The following is an 18320-nucleotide window of genomic DNA, read 5'->3' as shown; positions in this document are numbered from 1 at the left end:
CACTGCTCAGGGGGGCTTCAGATGGGCTTCCTGAAGGTGCGGGGAGCCTGGCGCAACCTGCAGCAGGGCTCCCCGCAGCAGTGAAAGTAGATGTGTAGCGATCGCACCCCGCCTCCACTAAAGTGGAAGTGGAGCGTGATCGCTCCGCAATTACTTTCACTGCTCCGGGAAGCCCTGCTGCAGGTCGCGCCAGGCTTCCCGCACCCCCAGGAGGCTGCAGGGACTTGGGTAGGTGTACCCAAGTCCCAGCAGCTCCCCTGAGCGGCGTGATCCTGGGGATCACGCCACTGCCTCCTCCCTGCTTCCAGGCTGCCCCCGCCCCTTAAGGGGGCAAGGGCCAGGGGCCATAGGCTGGGGTGTTGCGACGCCCCAGTTTGAAAAGCCCTGGGCTATGTGCATCAAGGATTTAAAAAAAAAACCGCTACAGGGGGCATTGCTGCCCAATCAGTATTCTAGCCACATCCCTTGACATTTATAAATCAGGCAGCAGTCCCTAAAAGTTTGAGAACCACTGCTTTAAAGTATTGCAACTTGCTTCTATAGGTTGGGATAAAATGAGCTATAGCTTTAAAGGACATACTACAAGTTTCAAAGTAAGAATATTTATGAGGGAAAAAAACCCATTTTAAATAAGTTTATTTTTTGTTGTGGTGTAGTCAGGTTTGGCTATAGGTAGAGCTCCTACACTCCAGAATTTATCACTACAACACTAGGTGCTAGCAAGAACAGGATTTTAAAGGGAAGCTTTTTCATAATATGAAAAGATCCTAAATTGTCCAAAAATTAAGAGGCTCTTGTCTTGCTAGCAGCAATATTCCCTCTAAGGAGCCATCACTATATGCTGATTTAGGTTACTGTGCAGCAGGTTGGCACCATTTTTGGATGCATTGCAATGTCAACACACATCATTCATCATTGCCAAACTTCTGTTAATGCCAAACCAAGCTGTGGGGAGCTCAGCTTACCAGAACTTCAGAGCTGCACAACTGCGCAGCTTACAGAAAACAGTGACCAGCAATGACCTATTGGAATGTAAAACTGTTTTTCAAGAAGGTGTGCTTGTGTGTGTTTTATGTCCATTTATGTCCTACCTTACTTTATACACTCTCCAAACAAAACAAAGATAATGGCACATAAAAAAGTAATTAGTTTCTATATATTGTCAAGGTTCACCAGGGACATCTGGCCCTTGATTACTATCATGTGATTACAGCCAGCACAGAATAGCTACACAAGATAATAAAATCTGGCTCTGAACTTGTGCCAAAGTGTTTATTCAACTCATCCTTGTCATTTTGCCAAGAAGAGTTAACTAAAATGGTTCATTTGCACTCAGCTGCCTCAACTGCACTTCCCACTGAATTTCCAATGAGCATATACATTTTAAAGACTTTCATTTAATTCTCAACTGTCAGATAAAAGGGAAACAATTGACCTTAGAAATGGATAGTCATAATTATTTTTGGAAGGCATTTATTTGTAAATTCTTTCCGTTTTTGCTATATTTATATTTTAACAGCAGATTTTTTTTTTAACCCAGTACTGAGAATTGACTTTTTGTCAAATTTGCTTACAGTTTTTTCTAGCTGTTATGGTTTTAATTGTTTCCTTCTGATACATTGGGGTGGTCAACCTATGGCACATGTGCCACTAGTGTCACATGGACACTTCCTAAGTGGCACACACAAAGTTGCCATATATTTTTGAAAAATATTCAAATAATAATAAAGAAAGCAGCACAGCAATTTACAGTTTGCTTGATTTCTTTGCTATGCTTTCCCCAAGTTTCCCCAACATGCCCCCAAGTTTCTAATGCTGGATTGGGGACAAAGGTGGGGAAAAAACCGATGGACAGGAGAGAGAGCCAATAGAGTGGATGCTAAGTGTGTTGCATTCCACTAACTGGAGGGTCATGTGCTTACCCAAGAAGGCTGATATTGGTAGAGCACTAAAGAGGCAAGGGGGCAGGCTGTAGAAAACAGTGGGGGCAAAGCAGCACAACACAGTGATAGTCAACAAGATCAGCAAAGTCCAGGTGGCCCAGACAGGCAGAGATATCATCCTCAGGAAAATCATTCATTAAGAGATCCTGGCTAAGATAATCTTTGAGGGCGAGAAGTTGGGCAGGCAGGCAGGCATAGGGAGGGGGGCTTGATTGCACAGAAGGGCAATGTGTGCTCATTGTATGGACCATGGAACAAGACCTGCTGGGATGGACTACTAGAGGTTATGCAGGCCACCTGTCTGACATCTTCAGTAGTCAGCCAGGTGTCTTTAGAAAGCCCCAAATAGGCAACAGCACTCCCATGTTTCTTGCTCTGTACCTTCTGACACTCAGAGATAGTCTGACCTTGATCTATGTAGCTATTGTGGTAATACCTAATAGTGAGGTTAAGGTGGAGTGGCATGTTCAAGATTCTCTACATAAAAAATGGCATGTGGTATGCTGTGTGTTGGCCACTCCTGCCTACATGGATATGCCACTAAACAAACCTGTTGAATTTGTCACTGTTTCTCTCATCATTCATGATCAACAATGCTAAAGGTGTGCATGTGTGCTGCTGAATGCAAATGAAGATCAAAGAGTAAGGGATCCAATAATGAATCTACCAATAAGCAGTCATGCTGCCCTTTTAGGCGTGGGCTTCCATGGTTTAGCCTCACCCCTACACAAGGCAAGATGGGTAAGAGTTACACTGATTGATGTGCTGTCACAGGTGGAGCTCCTTCGGCATTTTTACTGCAGCTTCTGCAGCTACTGAGCTTGACATTCAGAGCTCAGGCAGTGCCAAACCCATCCCATTCTAGGGTAGTCTGAGATTAGCTGGCTGTCTTCTGGGGCTAGGCAGGAAATTTTTGCTCTTCACATGATTGGCAGTGGGATGGCGTGTGCGTACGCTTATCCAAGATTGTTTCCGGAGATTTAAGCTTAGCCAGGTTGATCACTTCTGGAAGATATAGAGTAGGACTGGGAGTAGGTGATCCCTTGGGCTTGAATTGCTAAAGGACTGAGGAGAAGCAATGAAGGGCCATCAGATCACAAAATGAAGTCCCTTGATGAGCTCACCTCAAATACTATAGGAAAAGGTATAAAAAAAACTCTGTCATGAGACACTTATGTCCTTCGCTTGTCTATCAACCTTGCTGCCACTGCCATAGTTCATTTGATCCACTGATGCTACATGAAGCCACCCCCATTCCAGCTGCAACCTATGCTACAGCTGGAAGTGGTCCTGTAGCTTGAACCAAAGGTGAGCCTAAGTACAGGCCATCAAAGTCTATGAAAGACCAACTGAGAACAAGTCTGTCCCACCAAACAAATTCTGGTCATGCAAATCTCCCTGGATAAAGAGGAGTCTCAAAAGCCTATGAAACAAGTCCTGAACATGCACAGGAGGCAGTAGCCTTGAAGGGAGCTGAGCTGTCTTCCTGGGAGGGAGAAAAGAGGCATGGGGACAGAGAGAGAAGCAGCCCAAGAATTGCACTGGACAGTGCACCAGATTGCACTGGCTTCAGAAATTCTCTAGCACCAAGGGAGAGGGAACAAGAGGCCAAATAAAGAATAAAGTTGCAGGGTGTTATTGTCCTTAGTGCCAGCCGGCACAGTAGTTCTCAAATGAAGATTGGAATGGGGGTGACTTTTTAATGCACCAGCAAGTCACACTCAGCAAGACAGGCTACAAATGGTGAAATGAAGAGCAAAGATTATAATGCTCTGGAGCCCAGTGTTTCAATACATTTTGCTTCACAAAGTTCTATGAGATTCTTGGGGTACTCCAATCAGGAAGGTCTCTTTTGCTAGATACCCTGATAGGTTCTGCCTTGATCCCCCCACCTAGTTAAGGGCATGGTAGCTGGGATGGCTTTTGGCTCATTTCCTAAATTAAACTTCATCATGAGGTTGGTGAAGACCTGTTAGAGGTGTGAAACTTTTCCTTTATGATCCAGAAAATGTGTTCTTTCCAACTCATGAATCCAAGGGTTTGAGTTTTAATCCATGGAATTAGCTAAGGTCATAAACTATTAGGTCTGCTGCTCCAATAGAATTTAGAACTGGAAAGCTTCATTTCCATTTTGGAAGCGTGAAAACTGCATTCACATTAAGCTAAAGCATTTAACATTAGCAATCTGGAGCACTGAATTCCTTGGATCTGTTAAGGAATGTGGGGTTATTTCACAGCTTTTTAATTAAAAGTGCAGCCTTCCTGTCCTGTGGAGCTGTGGCCTCTTGCCAACAGTCCTTTTAATGGTCACGGTATTGGTCTGGGCCTTTGCTCTTCAGACTAGCACTCAGTACCAAGTACACATGCCTAAATGTGTGTCACCTGCATGCCTTGCATCAATCAGAAATAAACAGAAATAAAATACTGACCATGTAACACACCTTACAATCTCTTTAGTATCTCCACTGAGAATATTCAAGAGCCTTCCCTCTCTCACCCCCAACTCAGGATACCCAAGGGTAGTCTCTCAATCAGTAGCTCACATTAAAAAAAAAAATCAGTCAGCCTCCTTATTACCCTAACAAAGAAGTGACCAGTCCGATAAACTAATCCTAGTATTATGTATCTATTAAAATTGAGAAGTAGGAAAGATTCATATGTGATTATCTGAGGTAGCTCATTCACACATGCAAGTCATTCCTTGATGATACTGTCAAATTATTATTCATGTTTAAAACAGGTCTTAATTTGCAATGTTTCTGTTCTAGACACTATGCAAGCACAATATAGTAAAGCTAGACTACAGGTATTAAAGGCTACAAGCACCATCACCGCAGAAGACAAAACATGTCCTTCATGTAATGGGAGTCAGGAGTGGGGCTCAAACATGATATCTTGTGGTATTTGCACAAATGTAATCACCTCATTGTAGAGGGCGGCCCTCAGTATCTATGGGGGTTCAGTTCCCTGAACCCCCACGAACACCAAAATCCATGAATAATTGAATCAGTGGCTTTTGGGCTTCCAAACACTCTGAACCCAATGGGAGCTATGCTCCTGTCAGATCCAAAGGAAGATCTGAGGGCTGGGGAAGCTGCAAGCGGCCTCCTTGAGCCTCAGAATACCCATTTCAGGCAAAAAGGTGACAGTTTCTCAGGAAAACCAGAAGCCACTTTTTTTTGCGGCCCCAAACAGGCATTTGGAGGCTCAGGGAGGCTGTGCGTGGCCTCAGATAACCCTCCGGACCATTCCAGTGCACAGCTCTTTCAAGGTCCCAAAATCCATCATTTTGGAACCCGCAGATGATAAAATTCATGGGTTCCAAATCCACAGATATCAAGGGCCTATGGTACTTTCTTTCAAAAGGTTTGTTGGAAGGATTATTGTAATTCACTCTACTCATGCTATTTGCACTGTGCCAGCAATTTATGCTGTCAAGGCCCAATGCCAGTCCATGAAAAATGTTAGCAAAATCCATAGAATTTGACCATGTATGAGACAAATTAGGTTTATTTACCAGCATGCATTTGAGCTAAGCAGGGGTGGACCTGGGGAGGGGGCATGGATGCATGACCCAAACTGTTGCCAGTGAGGGAAGGCACCTGCTGGAATGAGAAGCAGCCGAAGCATAGCAGACAGCCCTGGTCTACCTGCCTGGAAGAGGTGGAATGGGAGCCCAGGTCTACTTGGTAGATAGATCTGGGCTCCAAGTCCAGGTGGGAGCCCAAGTTGAATTGGGCCAAGCAAACCTTGGCCCCGGAGGTCAGTAGATCTGGGCTCCAAGTCCAGGAAGGAGCCCAGGTCCACCCACCCAGCAAACCTCGGCGATGGAGGACAATTCAACTTGAAGCCTGAGTCTACCTGCCTGGAAAAGGCAGTTCTAGAAAGCAATTGGAATGGTAACATAGGTCTACCTGGCAGGTAGATCTGGACTCAAAGTCCAGGCAGGAGCCCAGGTCCACCCACCTGGTGGACCTGGGCTCTGGAATTAAGGAAGTGCTCATGCCCCCTCCCAAACACAAACACTGGATCCATCCCTGCAGCTAAGTGAAGCATAAGGATCCTCAAAATAAGATTGAACAATAAGATTGAGTATAACTGCATCAACTGCATGCAAAAGAGACATAAGTAGACTTAGTCACTCAGGGGCCTATGACTAATTTGTGCCATTTCCATACTTCATTGGATTAACTTATTTTGTTTTCAAAGCCATTGATGGTACAGGCAATTGATCTTTAGAAACTGCCTTCAGAGGAAAGGAGGCACTAACATTAACTAACTAGCTGAGTGGCATATTCAGGTCCTTGGCTTAAGAAAGATACAAAAAACTAAAGTGTTAGAGAATCCCTCAAACAAATAATAAAGAGTAGTAATGAGTGAAATCTTCACTTACTAAAAGCTAAAACATATGCCCTTGTTAAAGTGTATCAACACAACACAGATCAATGGTATTCCGAGAATGCTGTTATTTTTTTCTCCTTAAATGACTTTACTTCTTAGTAACAATCCAAGACAAAATACATTTATCTCGATTGACTCATGTGACCTTAAACATTTCCAGTGACTTTGAAATACATTTTAACACAACATTTTCCATCAAATTTGTCTTAAAGCCAAAATTGGTTTGACAGGGACACCTATATTGATTTTATTTTTACAGCCATCAAACCAGGAACATCATGAGAATCACTCTGTCTCAAAAATATTTAAAATTCAAGACAGAAAAATCTATGAGAGTAATGATTGTTCAAAACACAGCACTTTTCTTTCATGGAAATAATCTTTTTGTAGGGAATAGCACTTACACTATAGTACTCAAATAACACTTATGCACACCGTCACCAAGCATGAAAAGTCTTTCCCAATATTTTCTCTTATATATGTTTTAACACACACCCTAGGAAAGAAGGAGAACTGAACTGGGAGATAAGCCAAACCAAACTGAAAATTCAGCATCAGAAAATGAGTAATTAGAACACATTCTCAACTAAGAGCGACATTCTTATTCATAAGTCCTTATTTGTCTCCTTTAACCACCAGGAGACAAACATACATCTCTGATTCATTATCTCATGTATGTTACTGCTGGACCTGTTGTACAGCAGCCAAATTTATGATATCGTTAATTTATGACTGGTTCAAGCAGCTTCCTCATGAAGAAGCCTACACCATGGCTTCCTCATGAGGAAGCTGCTTGAACTATTCACTAAAGAGGCTATGCCATGTCTCCTAAATTGTCTCCTAAACATGTCTCCTAAACTCCTAAAACTCCTAAACTCCTTTGATAGGGCAAAACGGATGCCATTTTTGGAATCAGCACCCCAAATTCATATGAAACCACCAAAAGGTTTGGGGAAAACTTTTCTGACCCTCAATTTTGTAGGCCTGTGTTACCTTAAGTACCTCTGGAAGTTACTGGCAATGATATCATCGCCAGTTACTTTTGGGTTGGGAGGCCAGATATTATGCTACAAAGAGCGTTAAGAGACTCAGAGTGAGTGGGTGGACTTTTTCAAGCCTGCAAACACCATGTACTGGGGTCTGCCTGCCGAGCCAACCCTCCTTGTAGCTTCATGGTACAGTCTCACTGCCGGGTGTCCTCTGCGAGCTGCACATATCACTGGTCAACACCTCAAGTACCACTGGTGTACGTGTACTGCTGGTTGAAAAATGCTGTAATAGTACAGTAGATGTTCACCATCTACTTCATGTTCACTCACTGTAGAAAGCCTAATCTATAATTATTCAAAGCACTGCCTTTTCTGGGTAGGCACATTACTTATGTAACTTCATGTCTACAGAATGTTATCTCTAGAATGCTTTTTAAATACTGGCTGAAATGCTTTGGTTTAAGAGTGCATTTTGTCAATTTCCAGTTTCATTCTGTGGAGTGGCAATGCTGCTGGCATTTAGTGCTTTTATTTCACACTATTTCATTTGTGATAATCCATTTCACTTATTTACTTAGATATCCATTTTATTTATTTTTAAACATCTATTTTAAACCACTTTGGCTTTAATGAAAGAAAAGCAGTCCACAAACATTTTAAACAAAATGTACGAACAGTCAGGTGGTTTCCTGAAAATGCATAATTAAAAGAATCCTGGATAGCTAGAAAGGAAATTCCCTTGAAGCCTTGGAGAGAACTTCAAGGTATGTGGATGTTGTTAGGTTAAATAGACTGTTGATCTGTCTCAGTATAAATAAGCTCCTTGCATTGATCTTTTAAACGTTTATATACATTTGTAATAATATGCATTTTTACTCTCCAATGGAGCTGTTTGAGCTAGCAGCATTTACTACAAAGTCCTCCAGAGACCAAAATCCATTTGTTAGACTGTGGCTTATGCAGCAGCAAGCAAGCCTTTGCTCACAACTTATCTGAAGGAGCCAGAGAATTATTTTTTTTTAAAGTGTTCACTTAAGTCAACTCTCAATAATTGCAGTGTGGCATCTAAAGAAAAACAATGCACTACCAGATACCTATAGGAAATCATCTATCTTAACCTCTCAATCGAATATGAGCCCCTAGTTTCAAAAAAAATAAAAAATTGACAACTCTACAAATACAGGAACAAATTATGAACAGAGGTTAATTTTTTGAGGCAGTTTTTTTTTTCTTGCAGCAGATGCAAGGAGGAAAGAATGAAGCACAGTTTGTGGAAATTCAGGAAATTATCCTCAATACAAATTTTCTCCCTGTATTTACTCTGATGATTTTTTCCCCAACATAAAAAAATAGCAATCTAATTATATTGTAACATGAAATACTCCACAGTCTGTGTCTTTGAAAAAGGACACAAGGTTCACAAGGCACACACATTACTATAGCTCCATCATCGTTTATCTTTTAGTACAGTGTTTCTCAAACTGTGAGTCGGGACCCACTGGGTGGGTCGCGAGCAGATTTCGGGTGGGTCCCCATTTATTTCAATATTTTATTTTTAATATATTAGACTTGATGCTACCCTGGTCTATGACTGCATTTGGGGAAGTGTTACAGACCTGTACTTTTAACAAGCTACTATGTATATTATTTTAACAATGATAGTAAATGGAACTTACTCCTGGGTAAGTGTGGGTAGGATTGCAGCCCAGGATTGTTAAAAATTTTCCTGTTTGATTATGTCACTTCTGGTCAGGACATCACTTCCAGTGGGTCCTGACAAGATTCTCATTCAAAGATGTGGGTCCCAGTGCTAAATATGTGAAAACCACTGTTTTACTAGATAAGGCTTTCATTTAGCCTAGGGGTGTCCAAACTTTTTGACAGCAGGGTCACATCATCTCTCTGACACTGTGTTGGGGGCCAGGGAAAAGTAATTAATTTACATTTGAAATTTACATAAATTTACATAAATGAATAAATTTGAGATGGCACTTGTATGAATGAAAGAAGTCTCATTCAAGGTCTCATTTTATAGACTCATCAAGGTCTATAAAAGACCTTGTGCAAAGCAAGGCTGGTCTTTCCTTTGCTTTCCTTCACAGGCGTGAAACAGCAAGCAGTAGAGGGAGCCCACAGCTCGCACAAGAGGTCAAACTGTCGGCCCTCGCACTGAGAGTAGTCACGTCAGACCAGCATGGGCTCCAGTATCTCCGGAGGGCCAGAGACTCATTGAAGACTGGGGGCTCCCTGTGGGCTGGATTAGGGGTCCCCAAGGGCCACAAAATGGCTGTTGGTTCCGGTCCCCCAGGGGTCGGGGGAGCTTGGCACCAGCCTCAGCAGAGCTCCCCATACAACGCAGATCCCTCCAGAACATGATCACAACCACTTCCTGTTTCTCGATAGCAAAACTGGAAGCGTTCGCGATCATGTTCTAGAGGGGTCTGCACCGCATGGGGAGCCCTGCTGAGGCTTCCGGTTTTGCAGAGGTGGAGCGCAATTGCTGCACTTTCACTTTTTAAGTTTCAGGGAGCCCTGCAGAAGGTCACACAGGGCTCCCCACACCCCTGGGAGGCTGCTGCAGGGACTGGTAAGCAAATGCCAGTTCCTGCAGCCTTTTAGAGATGTGATCCTGGGGACCACATCCCTGCCTCCCCCCCATCCCTGCAAGGACTTACTGTGGTTGAAACTCTCCTAGAGAGTTTGAGAACCGCTGCTCTAATCCAAGAAACAGAAAGACTAATTACTTTCAATTGGTCATGTCATGAATCCAGAATACCACAGCTGAAAAATCATTATAACCACAAGCAAACAAAACACCTATTTTTGTTTCTCCAAAACTATAGTCGGACTTGGGAGCCATTTATTAAACATACAGATTATGCTTCTGAAACAGGAACATCTTGAAAAGCAGCTGTAACAAAAATCAATAGAAAAATAGATATGCTTCAATTGTTTACATCAGAGACATATTTATAATTTCTTTCCCGATAATATTGTAAGATGACATTCAGCAGAGAATCAATAAATGGGATGATAAAATTCAAAACAGATCTTCAGTACAAGTGATTGAAGTTAAGTGGCCTCATCAATTAAATTCAAAAATAATCTGTGACTCAACAAAAAAGCTAAGCCAGGATATAATCATTATAGATTCCCATAGTTACAATAAAAGGAAAAGGAAACGAAAATATACGGGAAAAAACAGAATAAATATTGAGGATTATAAGGCATTTGTATTCATACTGCTACTGAAGTATTGTATGAGTGGAATGTCAACCATACACAGAAACCCAGATCCCCACCTCTAATCATGCAGGAGTTGCCTTTCCCAGGTTTCCCCATTGCACGAGATTTCACACTTTAATGTGACTGTGACAGCAGAGGCGTGACTTGGGCTGATATTGCCAGGTGCAGCCTTGCACAGCAGCTATTCTGCCTTCATTTTTGATCGTCACCTATCCTTCCACTCTCACAGTTTGGGGCTAGCTGACAACCATCAAGAGCCAGGCAGGAATGCCTGATTGGCCATTGGCAGGCAATTTTTTCACCTATCCCAGACTGCATGGACTGGGTCTTCTTTCTTTACCTCATCTCTTTGTCTTGCACTTTGTAGTGCAGGTATGAAGGCTGGAAGTTGCCCTCTGTGTGCACCTGAACTCAGTGAAGACAGAACAGGAACCCACACCCCACTCCTCAGTTAGCTAGCGCAAGGGGCTGAGGGGGTAGCCCCTGGCCTGGATCATGTGGGCTGCCTCAAATGCTTCCTGGTTTGGGACAGGCTTCTGTGGTTGGGTTATCTCTGCCCCTCATGGGGTTGAAGCTTGCTGTGGTAATCTTGTATGACCTGGGCATGGCTGGGTGAGAATTTTTGGCCCTGGCAGCTGACATTCCTTCATTAAATCAGCCTCTGCACTACAGACTATCATTCCTTTTCTGCTGCCTGTCTTGTGTTTCCCTTTCTGTAACTTTAATAAACGTGGTCCATTCGCCCATATCTTTGCCTTATGCGTTTACTGGGGGATCATCCGGCAATCTTTTGTTTGCCTTGAATACAATTTTTCATTTCAAAATCACTCATCTGCGTATCTTGCAGGAATGGATCTGCTTGTGGCATGATGAGCTATGCAGTCTACACTGCAACAGTTTCTAGTTTACTACAGAACAATATGGGGGAGAAAATTAGGTAATTGTTAAGAAAACTATTGTTGTAAGTGGTGCTATTAGAACATCGAGAAGAATCATGCAGGTAGCAGGCACACATATGCTCAAGTCAAGAAATGGCCTTTATGAACCAAATAAAAACTCCTGCAGAACTGCAAATGCTTGTACACACATGCTGTGGTTATACCTTTTGATTTACAACATTTCTTGAGTTGTTCATCTGAAATACTTTTACTCAATTTTTTCATTAGTGCAACTAGTATATGAAATGTATGAAATATAAGGTATGTGAAATGTAAAAGCAGAAATTTTCTGGTCAAGGAGTACATAATGTGGTTGAAAAACTATGAATGACACACTGAAAAGTTTAAAAGCTTCTGACAACAGATATTTATCATAGAAACACATTAAATTTACATCAAAATCATCCATTAAATACTCAGTCTTAGAATGACATTTACAAAAAGAAATCCTGAACACGAATAAGGATTATTCAAGTGACTGTAAACTATTCTTTATATCATTCTCCAACTGCTAACCAACAAATGAACCAATCTTAGCAATCATAATTGACAATTTACATTAAGCAAACTCCCAATTCAGGCTCCATCAAGCAGCATCAAAACAAGTTTAAAGTCTGCTTGAGTTACATTGCTTACAGCCTATTTTACCTTCTTACTGAATACACATCAAGTCAGGAACATATTCCATTTCCAGGTCTATAGGCCTAGGTTAAATAGCTCTGCAAAGAACATTGAATCATAGCGTTTTTGTGATGTTTTTGTATACAAGTCATATACAATTCATTGGATATGCACAACATAAATGGCATCATTCAGTTTATGCGGTTTCCTACCTGCATAAGGAACAGGGGCATCCTTATCCAAAGCTACAAGTGGGGGGTCCAAAATGACTGTGTCATTGTTTTCAGTGATAACTCCATGATACGATGTTTCAATCCATGGCTTGTGTTTGTTCACTAGAAAACAAGTAAACAGATATTATTAGCTTAAAAGGCTGGCACTTTTTTTTTTTTTAAAGAAACTTAGTACAGCAAGGGTTGATAGGTTCTTGGAAACTGCAACTTGAAGCAAAATGACTTAAAATGAAATCAATTTTACTATAGCCCAGTGGTTCCCAAACCTTTTAGTACCAGGACCAACTTTTAAAAAAAAAAACATTCTATCAGGTTTACCAGTTTACCTACGTTTACCAGACTTCTTAAAAGGCCCCCCAAAAAGTAATTGCTTATGCGTATTTATAAGTAATAATAACCAGAAAAAGATCCTCAAACATTTATGTCCCTAAATTTACACAAGCTTGCAAACTGCAGGAGCTCAACTCCTTGCAGGACAGTTAGTAGCTATCTTGTAAACTGCAGGAGCTTAGCTCTTTGCAGAGTAATCAGCAGCTACAGTATCTCAGCAGGAACAGTATCTGATTTCTGAATAGCCTCAGGGCTTGAGGAAATTAGTTATGTGATCTTTCCATCACCTTTCGGCGACCCACCAACAATCAAGTCCTGACACACAGTTTGGGAACCACTGCCATAGGCTGATATATGGAAACAAGCATTATATTCCTACAGCATATTTCTGGTAACAAAAACTTCACCAACATTCTAAATATAGACCCAAAACAGTAATATTGAACACTGAAATAAATGTGAAGTTCCCAGGATGGAGAAAACCCACACTGACATGGGGAGAACATGCAAACTTTACACAGCCAGGTTCCAGCTGATTTCCTCTCATCAACTTTATAATGAAACAACTTTGAACAAAATGACTTTTAAGTTGGGACTTGCTGTACTTCTTATTCTCATAAGAAAAGCTCTTAGTAATGACCTCTTCTCAGCAAGATTTAACTGCAAGAATCTGGTATTACATCATCACCATAGAACAGACTCATAGTACGCCCATCCTTCAGTGTTGTTCAAAGATCAAACTGGAACTCCAGATAGGGACAAAATGCACCACTGTTTGCCATATTATTAAATCATAAAGAAAACATCTTTCTGTGGACATTACATAAGATCCATAACAGTAATATAAAGTTCAAAAGGATATGTTTCTTTCATTATTTTTCCCCTTAATTCCAAATTAAGCGGCAATACAGGATCTCCTTAATCTAATTTCAGCACCGCCTCTTAAGAAGATAAAGAAAAACGTTCAACAAAAATGCAACTCACAAAATCAATTCACAATATCATCAATACAGAAATAAGAAAAACAGCAGTCAACACAAAACTGGAATACATACATAGTCTGAATAAAAAACTGGGTCCTCAACCTATGGAGAAATTAATAGCACTTATCTAAGGTTAGCATAGAAGGCACAGATAGTCGGGAGCTGAATCCTAGGGAGCTAACTTTGTAGAAATGTACAGCTTTTCAGCTCTGCTATAGCAGTTAAGGTTCAACTGGCTGCAGTAATAACCAGAAACCCAGATTAATCCCACACTTGACGATAGAAAGCATACATACATAGAAAGAAATGGAGAAGAAGCAAAAATGAAAACTTAGCGAGCAATGGTTGATGGCATGAGACTTACTGGAGATCCAACAGAACCCAGTGCCACTCCAGGTCTGCTGCTTCTGCAGTTACAAAACAATAAAAATAAAGAACAGCCACTTACCATGCTCCTCATACAATTTTATCAAACGCAAAAGTGCAGGACTGCAGGTTTGATTTAAAGAGACTGCACAAATGAGGGAGCTCCTTTGTTCACACAGTGCCAGAAGGCCTACACTTCCATGTTTGAAGAAGTTGCACGAGGAGCAAAGTAAAGATGTGGGAGATCAAAGTGGATCAGTATGGGTTCCATTTGCAGCATGCTGGAGGGAGGCATTGGTGGGGCAGAGTTGGGGTGAAGGGCACCCCAAATCCATCGCCTTCTCACTCACCCACAGTATGCTGCTAATGCAACTCACATCGCCTCGTTTAATGGATGGGCCAACCTTACAACAGGGACAACACTGCCCCATCAGGCTCGTTGCACAGATAATGTACCAAGGCAACCAAAGGTGTTTTGTCCCAAATACAAGTTGCAAACCAGTCTAGAAAGGTTCATGATAATCAGATTCCAGATTATCCTAATTGTTTTTGAACCAGAGTGACAACGTGCTTGTACAACTAGAAAGTTAAAAACAAAACTTGACAAAGAGGAGCTCAATATCTCAAACAATATTTCAAGATTGTTTTCATAACTTGAAAACAATATCAGATTATGAAAATAAGAAATATAATATCTTGCGGTCTAGAGGAACATTTTGAAATGGTACAAGATTCAAATTCAAGGTACAATCAAAATGATTTCAACATAGGTTGCTTTCCCTGAAAACAAACGCCTCAGAATGCAATTAGTATGCATTGAAACCACTTCCATGACTCTTTGGAAGTTTAGAATGTACCTGCTTTAAGCCATTTCTGCCAACACTGCATATACGCAACAGGGATCAGATGTGTACACTTGTGAACTGGGCAGAAATGAGTTAAAATGAGCCCAAATTAATATATTTCATATTCTTGTAGCTGCATTCTCTCTGGGATATTTACTCTCTCTATATGTTTTAACATTTATCAACACTAACTGTTGATAAATTGTCAAAATTAAATAATTTTAATATTTTACAATCCCCAATCACTGATGAATTTTTGAAGACAACAGATATATAAAGCATTGTAATTATTCACAGGGCCTTAGAGAGAAACTGACATTAAGAAATAGCCCCCACATTTTAATTTGAACATGCCATTTGACAAAAAAAATAATGGTGAAATAATTAAGGGTTGCATCCTAAGTTGACTTTCACAGGTGCAAGGGTGTCTTATGACACAAATCTAATGATTCATTTATAATTTTTGGTTACTTATCCAAGAACATTTATGTAATGTTAAGAGTTCAGCAATTTCTAAATCTCATCAATGTCAAAACGGTAGCAATCTTTAAAAAAAACCAATTCATTTACTGACAAGATTAATTAAAACTCTTTCAACACAAAAATGTAAGAGAAAACTCACTGAAAAACAGAGCCAGTATAGCTCGATCATCTCTGAACTGATTACAGAGCACACTTTCATGATACCACCTGCAGATTTTCATCTAAGAAAGCATTATACTATTACATTCATTCACATGTACATATTCTAACAAGTAATTAAAATATGTGCTTTATTTCAGATTTAAAAAAATATCTTCAGCATTTTTCTGTCAAATGCATTTTGAACAATACACACATGGGAATAGGTGACTGAACAAGTAGATTATAAAAGCAGTTGAAGCATCTTTAAGTTTCTCCTGTTAAAGGACACAGAAAGACAGACAAAGTAATTAAGAGACCCTGTAAGAGTATTGTTTTTCAGCATAAAAATGCCTATAGCAAAATAGAATGAAACTAGTTCAGGTATTTCAAATAAATTTTTTTATGATAATTCTTTAATCTTTCATTAAAAGCAAACGTCTGCTTGAAAAGTATGATACTTGAGAACACTAGAAAATCTGGAAAAACCCACGACTCTAACAGGAAAAGACAATTTCAAATTAAATATGACAACCCTTAGGCTTCAACATTTACATAAACTATGAAATTAGGACCTGACTATGCAAAAGAGCGGTAACATAATCTTTGGGCAAGTTCATAGCGTTTTTTTCCCAGAGTAGCTGCCAATAGCTTGTCTGATTCAGAGAACCTAACAGGATTTGCCTTATCTACCACTATGTGAAGGCACAATCTAGGACAGGGGTGTCACACATAAGGCCTGGGGGCCAGATGTGGCCCACGGAAGCTTTTTATCTGGCCCTCAGGCTCAGCTGCTGAGCAGTGCTGAGGTGTTACTGCTGAAAGTGCAGCTCACATGAAAATTGGGCTGTCCTGTATCTTGAAATATGATCGAGATTTGTATATTTTTCTTCTGCCATTTGCAGCTAATGAGTTCCTAAGTGAGGAAAAAGTGCTTATTTTTGGTTATGACCTGTTTAATGACATCACTTCCTGCCTAATGACATCACTTCTGGCCCTCAGCAGGCATAATGAATGCTATTTGGCCCTTGGCACAAAATGAGTTTGACACCCTTATCTAGGAGATACTAGTAGAATAAGTTAACCATACACACACAACCTAATTTTGCTGTCAGGACCAGATGCCTGCTTTTCTCGTATCTGGGATTTTAAAATACAGTCGTTGTCTCCCCACTTTACAACTGTAATCTATTACGGAGAAACCACTGTATTGTGAAAATATGATAATGTGAATCCAAGAACATATTTATTTGATAATTTGTTCCAAGACTTCAGAAGTTGAAGTTTCCAACACAAAACTATTTATGCTCTTTAAAGAGATTCCTACTGCAGTCTTTAGTTATCAGGAAACATTAACTTTCTTTTGTAAAAGATCTGCACCGCAGCTCCCATCAGGTGTCACTTCAGGCAAAAGCAAGAGTAATAGGCCCATTCCCAGTAATTCAGAAATGTATTTATGTCTCAAGACGACCATGTGGTTCTTCACTGTAACATGTTCTGACTTCTTAATGTGATGTTTAATATACTTTTCTGGGTCTTTTCATTTTTCAAGAAAGATTTTTGAAGGCTCTTTGTTTTCCACAGTACATCTTAAAATTTCAAAATTAAACTGTCACACACCTTAAATGGTTTAGTCTTTATTCAACATTATGTGACCTTTCCTCCCAGCATTGTATTCTGAAAATGGTTTTGTTTTTTTTAATGTTCCATATGATCTCCACAGAATTCAGCTCTTCTCAATTTCTGGGTAATATGAAACATTGCAATCAATTCCTGTAGAAATTAGAATTCCGTACAGCAGTGACGTAGCTAGCAGGGGGCGGGGGGTGGTCCACCCCGGGTACCACCCTTGGGGGGTGTAACACCACAAATGCCCCAACATCACTAACATCGCGAAGCTTAGGTGTAACCACATCATGGTATATACTGTTGGATGCAGAATTTCCTGTGGAATGCAACACAAAACACCGGATTGAAATATCTCCTTTCCATCAAACATTATGGCCAAAAAAACCGGAAACAAAAATGCATTGAACCCTATGGAAAATGAAACTGAGCCACATCTCATGTTTACTCAAGAGTAGGTGAACTTGCCCTAGTTCTTCAGAAAGGGCAAGCTGAGAGGAATCCAATGACACCAGAATGGTTCCTATCCAATGAAAGCAGCCCCCAAAGAACACCCAAGAAGGAAGTCCCTCCCTCCAAGCAGACGAATGTATTGAGCCCTATGGAAAGCGAAATTAAGCCACACGGTTGTGTTTATTCATGAGTAAGCAAATGTGCCTTGGCTCCTGGTCAAGTCAGGCAAAGGGGACTGCAAGGCTAGCTGCATGGTCCCCATCTAATGAAAGTGAAGCTAAACAAATGCTCCAGAAGGCAGCACCCCCCCCCCCAAGAATAAACCAGAGGCTTGAGCTGGTAAGGTGGGCACCGGGGAGGGCTGAAAATCTCACTGCTTTATTTGTGTGTGTGTGTGTGGGGGGGGTGTTATTGCAGGCAGGTTACAGAGAAAATTCACTTGGTGAAACAGGGCTGGCTTCCCCTTATTTATCTGTTTTTCTTTAATTATTTATAATTATTTTATTTTGCTTGATGATGTCACTTCCAACCATGACATCACTTCCAGTGAGTTGTGGGCAGATTGTCATTCTAAAAAGTGGGTCCCAGTGTTAAAAGTTTGAGAACCATTGCGTTACCTCAAAACAGGTCAATGAGACATCGGGGTGGGGTAATCATTCATTCATTCATATGGGCTGACAAAAATTTATGGACCTCGGGTGTCAAATGACCTAGCTACGCCTCTG

At 40.8% G+C, this 18320-nt stretch overlaps 1 protein-coding gene across 1 annotated transcript in view; it reads right to left on the bottom strand.

Moving 5' to 3' along the window:
• Positions 1–18320, bottom strand: part of CLSTN2 (calsyntenin 2) — a 429960-nt gene that overhangs the window by 254335 nt on the left and 157305 nt on the right. Inside the window, exon 2 of the mRNA XM_066620198.1 lies at positions 12351–12473. Coding sequence (XP_066476295.1) covers positions 12351–12473 — 123 coding nt within the window. The remainder of the gene's footprint in view (positions 1–12350; positions 12474–18320) is intronic.

This window comes from Tiliqua scincoides, chromosome 3 (assembly GCF_035046505.1).
Source record: "Tiliqua scincoides isolate rTilSci1 chromosome 3, rTilSci1.hap2, whole genome shotgun sequence".
In the NCBI taxonomy this organism is placed as follows: domain Eukaryota; kingdom Metazoa; phylum Chordata; class Lepidosauria; order Squamata; family Scincidae; genus Tiliqua; species Tiliqua scincoides.
The sequence above is the reverse complement of the archived record's forward strand: the minus strand, read 5'-3'. Positions and strand labels throughout refer to the sequence as shown.